The sequence below is a fragment of the Topomyia yanbarensis genome, chromosome 1 (genome assembly GCF_030247195.1).
Source record: "Topomyia yanbarensis strain Yona2022 chromosome 1, ASM3024719v1, whole genome shotgun sequence".
NCBI lineage: Eukaryota > Metazoa > Arthropoda > Insecta > Diptera > Culicidae > Topomyia > Topomyia yanbarensis.
Genome location: NC_080670.1, coordinates 188312580 through 188325541, shown reverse-complemented (window position 1 = coordinate 188325541; position 12962 = coordinate 188312580). Strand labels below are relative to the sequence as shown.

Below are 12962 nucleotides of genomic sequence, written 5' to 3'. Positions count from 1 at the left end.
CTGCTGAAAACTTGCCTTGTAGATACCATCGAACTCAACATTTTTTTCGGAACTGCGTATACCATAAGTATTAACTGCCGCAAAAGATATATAGTTGTATACAATGGATAGTTTTTAAGCAGCCCTGAACTGCCTAAAATCGCAAGTCAGATGAAGACAAGTCAGGAAATCTTCCTGTCCGTTGATCAGCTTGTCAGTCGAATGAAACTGCCTCCACTGGTAGAAAGTTGCGAGGTGATGTGGCCTACCAAACAAGAAATAGATTTGATACTCCCATCGTACGAGGAAGATTTGCTTTCACTAGGCGCGTTGCTGGGAAAACATTTAGTACTACTACTCGAAGAAGTCCCGGAGAATATGATGAAAGTAAGTTCATTATTCGATTTATTATTCAATTAGAATCCTTTCTGAACACGTTTTCATCAACAGCTGCAAACGTCTTTTATTGCCTGCTGTTATGAATCGACGGCCTTTATTCTATCCGAAGAGATCGGCGAGATTCAGCAAGCTATACGAGATGAATATATCCGGAAACAATTGATGTTTCGATCTGATAGCAAATTGACTGTATCTGGTTTGATTACGTATTACAGAAAAAGTCTACTGAAAGAAGATTGGTTCTTCCAATTTAGAGACCTCTCAAGCTTCTGGGGCTTCGTATGGGAGTTAATGGCAGTCGATTCGGTGCAAAACTTCATTGATCGAGTAATTGTAGATTTGATCGAGCAGGTATGCTTCAAACTTATGCGATCTAAATCGATTCAGTTGCTCGTTAAAGCATGATGATCCTAGAGGAATGTATCTATAAGGCACGAAGCTGCTCACTGGTATACTACGAAAGAGTCTACGAAGAACTGCTGGTTAACACGTGGCGTATGTTTGAAACAGACAAAAGAAATCAACAAATATCCATTGTTCTAGTGGCCGCTCGATTCGAATGTGTCAAAGTTATTGAAGTGGATCGAAATCACTTGCTAACGCTTGTTCAGGATTTTAAACAGTGGAGTAAAACTGACGTTTAGATGGATCTACTACTGCGGGCTTTGGAACGTTCGAAAAGCACCAACAAATCGCTGGTATTGCTAGAACAAATAATCGTTTTATTGACAGTAGATCATCCCAATATCCAAGTCACTCAACTTTCGTCCGAGGAACCTGATGAGTGTAACAATAACACTGAGAAAAACTACGCACTCCTCATGATGAATGGGAACGATCTAATCGATCAAACTGCTCCCCGGTGGTGGAACAAAGTTGCTCAATACACACATGGTCGCTTTCATCGTTGGACTCTGCATTTCCAGGTCAGTTGTAAGCTTGCTTAAGTATAGCTTAACAAGATTAACGCATTCATGGAATTGCAGTATCTCGCATACAGATTTCAAGGAGAGCAGCTCGCCGGAAACTTTTATCAACATTCTTCAGCTGATGGTGAGTTTTCTTGAAAATGGCGCTCAACAGCTGGCTCAAATGCGTCAAATGGATAAACAAACGGATGTTGCATATCTTAGCTACGTAAAGTTTTTCGTAGCTTGCGTAGAACTATTCAAAGAGTTTGCTGTAACCGTTATTAAGAAAAACAGCAGCTTGGCGGCGGAACTGAATGTTTCACAAGATTGCATTTGGGATTCACCACAGTTGGCTTCTTTGGGGGCGGTGTCCGTAAAGTTTCAGTCATAGTGAGTGACTATATTTTTACAACGCTATTCAATTCGATTCAGGATCGCCCCTGTTTTCAGGTTGGAGCAGGAATGAAGTACTGATTTCGGCAGTAGGTGGTAAATAGTTCATAAGTTAATTTTTCTTTACCGAGTTGGTATACTCGTGGACTTTAATTTTTCAACAAAGTTTACATATTTTTCCAATAAATTGGTAGGAATTCAAGAACTTCCAGATATTTTTTCTTGACTAAAATTACTTTCTAGCAAACTATGCATGACATAATGTGCGGATTGTTTCGGTTTACGTGTTCTTAGAAAAAGTCGAATCCAGCCAGCATCACCTTCAAGGAAATCGAAAGCTTCGGGATTATTATTCTGCGATGCTCCTGACGGATTCTGTTGCTGGGGAAAACCCAAAAAAATAAAATCTAAATTGCTCCCTGCACTACCATCACCGCATACAGTATTGTTCGGTAATGTTTCACCAGCTGGAAACAATTGGAAGTCGAAGTCACTGCTAGCGCCCCTGTTTTCCATATCGAACGACGATATGCTGCTGGTCAAACTGATTGCATCGTACGAGTTTTTGCTTTTATGATGTTGGCGGGGCGATCCAGGCGGAGAAACCAGCCCCCTGGCAACCCTATACCACCATATGGAGTTTGACAGCGACCAACATATATGGGGCGTTATAGTTATAAAGCCCCAAACAAAGAATTATGTTCGGCACTATACACGATATTCAAGCATTCCACTCGACGTTTTGTATCTTGTGGGATGATATAATACCATCTTATTCAGAATATCAACATTTAGTAACTAATTACAGCTTTTAAACATTCGATTCAAAATTTATGTTTTGATTTTCATGGCAATGATGCTGGCTGTACAGAGACGTCGTCCTTGACAGGGGGCTGGGAGAAACACTTTCATTCGATCCGTTGTGTCCCTTTGACTGGACGCTCTTCGGATCAGAAAGTTGATCCACTTTCTGCACGATGCTTTTGATAAGTGGGGTGAACTTGTTGCACGTGTCGCACCAGGCCGGTGTAGTTTTTTCAACGGACATATAATTTTCAAAATTGACGCAATGTTCCGTCGACATGTCGGTTGTTGGTGTTGGTAGGATACAGGAGATTGCACACTAGGATATTATTTTTGACACTTTCGGTGTTGCACTTGAGGCAACGTTGGGTGGTTTTTTGTTGAGAGCCGAATAGGCGACTGATTTCCGTTTCATCCTTGTTACTACGAGTAGGTTGGGTTTCTTTTGCCATCTCAGAATAGATATATAGAATAGTTTCGGCTGCCAACGTCGGATCGTAATCTAACGGGAAGAGATTATATTGTGCGAGAAGAGATTATTCAAAGAAACTACCCAACTTACCACTACTGGCCACTAAGAATTGAAACTTTTCATTGTTAGTATCATACTGGTGAACTTTGTTGTCCAAGCATTCCTGATGATCTTCCAGGTATTGCATGTGCATATCCGCCCCCGGAACAAACAGTCGGGGTGAAACGGATAGTTGAATTCTTTGCATACCACTAACCGTACCGTGAGAGATCAAACTTTCCTTCTGCTTCACAGCCTCCACCAGTTTGTAGTGCACGAAACATAAACAAATGTCATTAAAAAAATAAACTTAAAAACGGCATGCTCTGATCGGATTTATCAAAATGTGTTGCCATTTATTATTACTTTCCAGTGTTTGTTAGTTGTCAAGCAAAATCTAAGCATAGGGTTCATTAAATCTAGTTTTCGGAGAGCCAAAAAATGATTACCCTTTTGCATGGGACCTTGGCGTATTTAATTTGTATTTGGTCCTACGCTGATTCACTTTGTTCGACGTTTTGTTGCATGTAGGGCTAATTTTTTGTAGGGTTTTGACGTCTTGCACGCAACGCAAAATACATTATGAATTTCTATTTTGATGGAAAGAAATGCATTTAATTTCGCTGATTTTTAAAAATGCATCACAAGTGATCTGCCCCTAGAGCACACTCCTTCACATTTTTTTCGTATCATTGCTGCAAAACATAGAAACGTTGTTCCTGTTTTGGCTGCATTTAACCACCGAGAGTTGCTACTCTATTGCACAAAAACAACATCGCCAAAGAACTTAAAAACCTTAAAATTGCTATTCACGCAGTCATCAGCCTATCCTAAATATAGAATCGCCAGCCAGCTTTTTGCATGTTTCTTATAGTCATTCTCCACAAAAGGAAGGTGAAAGGTTTCCGCTTGAATGGATATTTATCTTTTCCTGTTCGCGTTTGAATCTAACCAGACATCGATGGGTTCTTCTGCTGGGTTAATCCCGGCAAACATCGATCGACGCCGCCGCCGCCGCTTCGGAAGCACCGCAATCATAAAGGTATCGTTTTTTGCTTCTTTGGTTGATGTTCCCGAATAAAGAACTGAATACCTTGTTTTCCTCTGCTATTTCCGTTTGTTCGTCAAAGTGGTTGTAAATTTTCCATCGAAATTCAAAAGGAAGGCAAATGGGCGGAAGGTGACATTACGAAGCAAATTTTGATTGTGATTATGATTACTTGAAAGTCGTTCGATTAGACTTCTGAGCATATTGGGAGGGTGATAGGATAAAAATAGGATATTTTAAACGGAAAATATTCAAGTAAGTTTATCCGCGGGAAACGCTTTGCACAGAGATAAAATCCTATTTTATCTAACAAATTTTCAATGCTCCCTCTCACCAATTTCGAAAGCTTCAGTTGGCTCAAACTTTATCAAGCTGCAAATAATCCTCTAGATAACATTAACTGCATGTGTTTGTTGAGTAAAACGAAGAGATGTTATATTATCAGATATTTTACTAGGGACTAGATATTTGCTACAGCACAAAAACTTGAAATGTTTTAGAAAAACTCGAACATTTTTAAAAATAATTAGTATAATTATTTTCGTACTATACAGTGATAAGTTTATGATTATACAAGGTAAATGAGTTTACCCAAAATAGGTTAAATTGAATCCGGCACAAGGTCACTATGTTAGTGCCGAATTCTGATGAGACATAGTCGAAACGCAAACTCCATTACTAAATTAGCTATAGGGCATAAGCCCTTAACACGCAAATGTGTCTTTAAACCATATTCTCCAAAGCGGAGAAAAAATAGCTTTTGTCCCCAAATTTTTCTCCGCGAAGGAAAAATATAGCAAAATGCAAAATAGGTTAATTTTCATAAACTAACAAAAAGCTCGCATTTGTCCGCCTACATTTGAACACAGCAACGAAAACGAGGAGTGCGTATTACAGAATCGACGGCGAAAATGTTCATTCGACTGCCCCTCGAAATCAAGCCCATGTTTTTTGTTTGTCAACATCACCAAAAGTCAATACTTTAAATTGATGAGCATTTTGCTGATCATTTTTCAGCAATCATTTACAACTATCTATTGTGATAATCCTAATTTTCCACTAAAAGTGACAATGAGAAGCCGTTCCAGTGGTAGTGTTGATTGCTCACCTCTTACCGGCAACAAACATCCGTATAATCGAAAACCTCTCCTGTGCCGGCTGTGTTTGCGGGTTCTCGCGAAGGAAGACCTACTGGAAATATTCACCGAAAACAATAACTTACAGAAAGAAATCCGAGCTGCGGTCTCCGTTGAGGTTTGCTTCGTTTAACTTGTATAATTTACTTGTAAACTTTTACGTATTTTATCTATAGGTAAACCGAGATGATCGTTCAATTCGTGTGTGCCAGTCCTGCTTGGATTTGGTGTACACGATCAACGCTTTTCGAACGGTTTGTGAAAAATCGGCAATACTCTTATCGCAAGAAGTACAAATTCCAAGCGGTACATTTTGGGCGGAGCAATCGGATCAGAACGTATTCACGAAATGTCGTACCCTGGTTGAACACTGCAAGACTGAAATAGAGAATCGTTTCCTGGAGAAACTGGAGATTTGCTGCGATGATACGAATGATTCGTTTGAGGAATCGATTACTTTCCCGGTTGAGTTCAGTCCAGCTGTAGACGTTGATATTAAGTCAATAAAGGATGACCTACCCGTTAAAATAGAGGCTCTAAACCTTGACATACTTTCTGATGTGGACGATGATGATATTGGGTTAGTTATTGATAATACCTGTTCTCGAAAGCTGGAATATGAAAGTGAGATAGAGTTTATTGGCTTTAGCGAACAAGAATCGGAAGCTGAAAACACGGATAGTGACCCTGATTTTGTAATAAAGCCGAAACGGTCAAAGCAAAATTCCAGTAATCCACCGAGGCGTCGGGGAAAACCAAGCCTTACTGATGAAATGTTGAAACGTAGAATGCGTATACTGGGGGAACAAAAGAGAAAACCGGGTCCCAAAACCCGCGTCAAGCCGCCAGCGGAATCGGTGAATTAAATCAGATTTGGTAAAAGAGCTTTTGTTATCTGTATGCTTTCAGGAATGTGAAATTCAGGAGTGTGAATCGCGAGAATCAAGAACGACGTCGAAATAATCACCTGGGCCACGGGGCGTACCCCGCTAGCTTTTCCGAGCACCATACGAATAAAGAAATAAAGTTTTAGCAGATCAACAATTGTAACTTGGTTCTTTTGTTTATTTTTATTTACGTAACTAGAATGTTTTCATTTGTTACGTAGCGTTGTAACTTGTTGAAGTAGAGTGGTGTGCACAGCTGTGAACCACCCTAAGTTTTTTGAGTACTAGCGACATCTATGCCAATCCATGCATATCATTACCGCTGATTCCCGCTCCGACGTCGTCGTCCGCCCTGGAGCCGCCAACCATTATTGTACGGGTGAGGCTGTCGTTATTGCTCGGTTCAGAGTCGTGCCAGGCTCGTGGTCTCACGCGATGCATTCGTTAGATGGTTAGGAGGCCTGTTTCCCAGTGGCAGGGGAGTACTCCGGCCTCTACACAGGCTGCTTCGGCAGGGGTGCCTGGTAGTAGTCCGGGGGCTAATCGCACCGCTCTGTAGTATAGTGGCCCGAGGATGTGGAGAGCTCATCTAAGCTTCGGCACGTGAGTACGGTTCCATAGAATATTTTGCTGGTTATTAAGGATCGTCCTACGTTAAGTGGCGTTCCGCGGTTGTTTTGGGGTGACTGCTTTCACGCTTTCTGCTGTCAAAGTCCTCTTTTATTCATCGGAAGTGGGACCAACGTTAGTTTCCTGTCGAGGATGACTGGTTCCTTCCGAAAGGGTACAATAGTGTCGTTGAAACGAATTGGCCTGGAGTTCGCCTGGTGGTGCACGCCACATGTCCTCTCCCAAATTCTTTGCCGTCGAATTCAGAGACGGATCTTGGCGGGAAATCGTGCTTACTTTGGACTCCGGAGGACACTCCGGTCGAACAAAATTCGCCGCCGCACTAAGACGCTGATTTGACTGGGTGTCCTCTACATCCGCGAGACCTGGACTATGCTCGTGGAGGACCAACGCACCCTTGCAGTTTTCGAACGAAAGGTGTTGCGTACCACTATGGTGGCGTGCAGATGGAAGACAGAACGTGGCGCAGACGAATGAACCATGAGTTGCATCAGCAGCTGTAAGAAACATCCATTGCGAAGAAGACTGCGAGGCTACCGACAAGCAGCAATGGACCGAGTGGAGTGGAGATGGCTTCTGCATACAGCAGGAGGCAGCAAGGCTCTAGCCTGAACGGTAAGGTAAGTAAGCACGCCACAGTGCTATTTTGTCGAATATCTTGAAGCCTGTGGCGAGTGTCAATCGACCGACGGCGTTGACGGCCACCTGCTGTGCTATCCAGTTACGCGTGGTGGTTTTCCCCAGGGCCACCAGGCTGATGTCGGCGTAAACGAACACGTACAGATACCTCCGTGTAGCGCTGCGAAGAGCGAGTTCATCCTGATGAGAAATAGCGTCACGACTAGCACTGAGCCTTGCGGAACTCCTGGGAGAAGGTCTCGCCTTTACCGACTAGGAAGCGGCGATTGGTGAGGTAGTTCTGGATGAATGTGTGCCGAGATTTACTTGCAGATCACATCATTTGTGATCTTGGAGTACGCATTCTCGCAGCACTGTGTTGTAGGCTTTTGCTACGTCGTGGAGGGCAATGCCAGCGTGTAGGTTCTCTGATATAGCCTTGCCGAGCACTTCCTCGAAGGGATCCTAGGTGGGCTCTGGTCCGGAGTCCTTTTCGGACAGCGAATTGGCGTGTTTCAAGGATACCCACATAGTCAGTCGCCGGTTGACCATCCTTTTCAAAGTTTTGGCAGCGCAGGACCGCAAGGTGATTGGCCGCTAGTGGTACGGGTGCCCTGGCAGTTTTTGGGAATGCTACTACGTGGGATAGTTTCCATTCTTCTGGGCAGGACCCGTCTTCCCAGATAGCGTTGAAAGAGTCCAGAAGGGCCCTTTTGCCTTCGAGGGGGAGGTGTTAAAGCATCGGGTAGCCCACTCTGTCGAGGTCGTCGAATTTTTCGCGAGCGGTACTGCGAGCAGTGGCAAACTCCATCCCAGTGAAGGGTTTATTGTAGATGGCTAAGGATTTGGGCGTTGGGGCGGTCGGTGGGGCTTGTAGTCTTCTTTTGCACTGGATTGAGGCAGCGGGCAGGGCTTCGTCGACGGATAAAGATTGGAAGTGGTGTCCTATCCTGTCCGCGATTTCCTCAAGATCGGTGATGGTAGCACAGAGAACAGACGTCCATCTCCAGCATGCAACTTGTGTAAAATCTCTAACGGTTTCGAAGGTAGTTGGGATATCTAAACCAGGTGCGCTACTGTCGTCATGTTTTTTTTGTGGCTGAGTTCGACAGAATTGACAGCGGTTATTCCTCTACCCAGTCAAACTAGTCCGGAACCATTTCGGACCTCCAGCATGAAGTCCAGCTCAAATGCATCAACCGATAGAGTCGGAATCGGTTGTTTTCTTTGAGCAAGATTCCATACTGAACCCATTAAGATTTCGAACCGGTTCCGGAATGGATTTGACGGATAGTTGGGATAGGTTGGTGTGGCGGCTCTAGTGTTTAACGTATATTAATTCAAATGTTTACACAAGTTTTTTAAATATTTCTGTTCGATCATGGATGTCTGTTCTCTGTGATGGTAGTGTTGACAACCGATAGCGAGTAGTCGTTTTCCACTGAGGGCGTTTACTCCTATCCACAGTTCGACAGTTGTGTAGTCCGGGTGGATGCCGTCGACGATGTTAGTCCAGCTGTTTTCCTTGGCTGTTAGGATCGTTTTTCTTGTAGCGTTTCATAGTGTCTTGAAATAGATTTCCCTTTGGTTCTGAAGTGGATGATTGGGCGGTGTTTTATGTAGGAGGCAGAGGGCTTTCCGATGTCCTTTGACGGCGGCGGCGATTTCCGGACTCCACCAGTGTACGGCTCGGTGTGGTGGTGCTCCGCTGGTTCGGGGGATTTTTTCCTCCGCTGCGTTGACCATTATGTTCGAGAGTTCATCGGCGGGTGTATTCGTTCTTGGTCCAGTTGGTTTTCTATTACGACTACGTAGGCGTCTCGTAGAGTCAGCGCCGGGTCGTGTTGGGTAGGCCCCAAACCGTGTGGTGGGCGTTGAAGCCCCCCATGACGACAAACGGGCCAGGAATCTGGTTTATCAGGTTGAAAAGTTTGTTTCTGTTGTTGGTGCTTTTCTGGGGTATATACAAACTATAGAGCAGCCAACGGGGTACAATATTCCCCTTGCTTCACCTTGATGCCCAACCGATGATTTGGTAGATGTTTTCACCTCTCGCTATCTCCCACTCGTATCTGTTGTCGAGCCATGCGGAGGGGTCGGTGCTTGTGTAATGGTTGGTTTCCTGGACGGCGAGACAAAGTGAGTCGGTGCGAGTGATGTTGTTTTGCAGGTCCCCCGAGATTTTTTCTCAATCCGTTTCTTTTCCACTGGATCGCAAGAGTGAAATGTCCTGAGGCAGGATTGCTTATTGACAAGCGGCTCTGCTGGGGGCTGCCTAGGAGTAGTGGATTGCGGAGCAGTTGGACTGTTCCTTGTAGGAGTAGGGTATATTAAGACTTACCCCGGGGGATTCGAGGCCCCTGCACCGGCAGCCGCCGGAGCCTCGTCGGCGGGTACCGCTACTTCCGCAGACGGGGCCGGTACAAGGGAGATGGCTTTCTCCCAGGACGTGCCATTTCCTGCTTCGGCAATTTTCCCGCTGTTTGAGGTGTTGATGTAGGCGATGTTATTGGGTGGGCTGGTGTGCTGCTCTTCCAGTGACCACTATGGGTATTACAAGGGGCCCACTGGTGATGTGTCGCAGTGGACCTGGCTCGGGGGTTATCAGTGAACTGGTGAGGTTTCGAGGCGATCTTTCTGGAATAGGGGGAGGGCGTACATCTGTTCGTGGTAGTTTTGGGTTGTGGTTGGACTCACCCGGGGGGTATCCGGGCTAGTCGGCAGGACCCGGTACATCAACGGACGGGCCCAATGCAGTGGAGAGGGTTTTTTTCCACGTGCGTGCGACTGTCTTAGCGGTTTTGTGCCGGGGAGGGGTGACGGGGACCCACCAGTTGAGCTGGGGGATCAATGGTCTGGTCACGATGTGTCTGCCATGGTGGGATTTGTGTTGGCTATTTTGGAAAAGTGAGCAATAGTTGTGTTGCCATGGTTACAATAACATGGAGTACTTTCCTGGAAGAACTCCGTTGGTCCCTCACTAACAGCCGCCAGAGGCTCGTCGGTGTAGGCCGGCATTTTTCCGGGCGGGGTCAGTGGGGTTGGCTTCTTTGTTACTGCGGCTGTTTATTGTGTTGTTGCATTGTTAGGGTAGGTTTAGTCGGAGATGCCAGATTTCTGGATTTAGATATTGCGAGGAGAGCCTTTTGGTTCGGTGATATTTTTCTTCGATGTGTGATGCGGTGTTGGTTCTTTTTTCTAGCACTGTTCCGGTTATTTTGTAAGTGCCTGACTGTTGCAGTTGACTACTGGATTTCCTGCGTTGGTTGTGTTCCTTATTGAATCGGTTCCGGCTCGATCGTTCTGATTCAGTTTGTGTGCGATCGGGAGTGGTCGTTCTAGTTTTTGTAGTTACGGTTTGCTTTTCGTTGTGACCGTCTGTTGCTGACTTTTTTGTGGTTTTGAGGAGATGGTGATTAGAAGATTTGCCTTTTAAGGTACAATGACCGTTTTTGCAGGGTTCACGTTGAGTCCCTCTCTGAAACACACACCATGTCATGATGAAGTTTAGGGCTAGTGGAATCTGATCGCTTAGTACAGATTCATGTTTTCCCCTCACAATTAGGACAATGTCATCTGCATATCCAACAATCTCGAATCCCCTTTTCAGTCAGATCATTGAGAAGATCGTCCACCAGTAGTGACCAGAGCAGGGGTGATAACACACCTCCCTGGCGACAACCTCTATTGGCTGTTATAGTTGCTTTCGTGTCTCCTAACGTTGCTGTGATTTCTCGGCTCTTGAGCATTGCAAGAATCCAGTCCTCTAGAGGTTTTGCCAGTGCCTTAGGAATTGATATGTAGGACGTATTATCAAAAGCACCCTCGATGTCCAGGAAGGCGCAAATTGCTCTTTCCTTGAAATCGAGGGTTTTCTCAATAAGTGTCACTAAGGTATGTAGGGCTGTTTCCGTTGATTTGCCCTTTTGATATGCAAACTGGTACTGCCAATTTCTTTTGTGCATTCTTGTTTGTGATATCTGAACACGTAGTTGAAAGAGCTGTTCAATGCTTGAAATTCTATTTAATAATGAAATCCTTTTCTTATTCCAATCATCGCCTACTGCAACCTGTATGTGCATAGATACCATAAGACATATCACCACATCTCCCTTTTTTCAAAGTAATGATATTTAATAATGCATCAAACAATCGTGGAATCGCTTCGGTCTCTTTGTCGTCCGGTAGGGTCTGATTTGTTCTAATGGGTTTGAATCATCAGTGCGTTTAGCTGGTGTTGCTACTGCTGGATCGGTCGCCGTCGAAGCTGAAGATTCTCCTGGTTTTGCATCTTACGTTTCTTTGAAAGCTTCCTAATCATCCTTCTGGCAGTTTTGCATTGGAGCTCCTGTAAAACCTGTAAATGAGAAATAGCAGCTTCGAAATCAAACCTCCAGGGCTGTTACCGTTGATTTTCTTAAGGTGACTTGAGTTTCTCTTATATGTCCGACCGGTTTCGTCATTTCGAACTGTGACACATGGTCCATCCTTTGCTGCAACCATCACGACACGACAGTTGGGTCGAAATTCGGGGTTAACTTATCGAGTTGTAGTACATGTTTTATTAGCACTTTATTCCCAACTTCTATAACTCTATGAAAGTTTAGCATTGCGGCGTGAGTCTTCATACAATTTCTCTTTTTCCTTCGAAAGTTTATCTCGATCTCTGTAGTCCGAGCACGGCACAGCAGTTCTTATGTCTCTCAACGATGGTATTTTGCTTCTTATGTTCCTTTCGTACAACAATTCAGTTGGTGTCTTGCCTGTTGTACTATGTGGGGTTGAATAATACATAAGTAGATACGAAAGTAGGTCGTTTGTACAATCATTGTTTGGCTAATTTTTAATCTTTTAACCAAGGATCGATTTTGACGTTCAACTAGCCCGTTTTCTTGGGGCCAGTGAGGTGTTGTTTTATTTAATATGATCCCTCTTGTTTTGCAGAAACTTTCTAACTCCGTGCTCACGAACTGTCGACCGTTGTCCAGAGTGATAGTCCGTGGGTACCCAAGTCGAACAAAAATCTTGTCCAATCGATTTGCTGTTTCGAAAGCCGTTATTTTCTTCACGATTTCAACTTCTTTGTATCAACTAAATCAGTCGATTATCACAAGCAAATAGTCACCCGACGGTAATGGACCAAGAAAGTCGATGGCGACGTCAACCCAAGGAGCATCCGGTAGTTTTCTTCTTTCCGTTGGTTCTGGTCATTCTGGCTGACTCACCAAACAACAGCCTTCGCAGTTATTCACAATGCGGGCAATCGATTCGTCCATTCCCGGGCCACCAACAAGAAAATCGAAGACGCTGTTGCATCTTAGTTCTCCCCGGATGTCCTTCATGCCCAAGATTCAACATCCTCTGTGTTAATTTTTTTTAAATAATCAATCTAGGACCTCTTACTATCAAGTCCCCGACTTTTCCAAGCTCATTCCTGAACGCATGATATGGTTTAATTAACTCAGAAGTATAATTCCAAGAACCACGATCCAAACATTCCCGCAATTCAGTTAGTTCTTCATCGCACGCAGATTCTTTTTCTAACTCAACCACATCTAACGCTGTCAACTCGAATATACTTCTAACGTACACATCTGAATCAGGATCAAATGCGTTCGTATCGGTTGGTCGTGATAGACGAGATAG

The 12962-nt window shown here is 44.3% G+C and overlaps 2 protein-coding genes across 4 annotated transcripts in view; both read left to right on the top strand.

Moving 5' to 3' along the window:
• Positions 1–12962, top strand: part of LOC131684696 (dopamine receptor 2-like) — a 250964-nt gene that overhangs the window by 123163 nt on the left and 114839 nt on the right. The gene's annotated exons all lie outside the window — the stretch shown is intronic.
• On the top strand, positions 5014–6231 carry LOC131684723 (uncharacterized). Its single transcript, XM_058967841.1, has 3 exons — positions 5014–5299; positions 5358–6038; positions 6091–6231. The coding sequence occupies exons 1-3, from the start codon at positions 5036–5038 to the stop codon at positions 6142–6144; spliced, it is 999 nt and encodes a 332-aa protein (XP_058823824.1). The 5' UTR covers positions 5014–5035; the 3' UTR covers positions 6145–6231.

Bases quoted from the DNA above. Each gene is read 5' to 3' on its own strand.
- LOC131684723 (XM_058967841.1), top strand. From the start codon at position 5,036: ATGAGCATTTTGCTGATCATTTTTCAGCAATCATTTACAACTATCTAT. The intron at 5,300-5,357 runs GTTTGCTTCGTT...TTTTATCTATAG, and splicing joins GAGCTGCGGTCTCCGTTGAG to GTAAACCGAGATGATCGTTC. The intron at 6,039-6,090 runs GTGAATTAAATC...GTATGCTTTCAG, and splicing joins TCAAGCCGCCAGCGGAATCG to GAATGTGAAATTCAGGAGTG.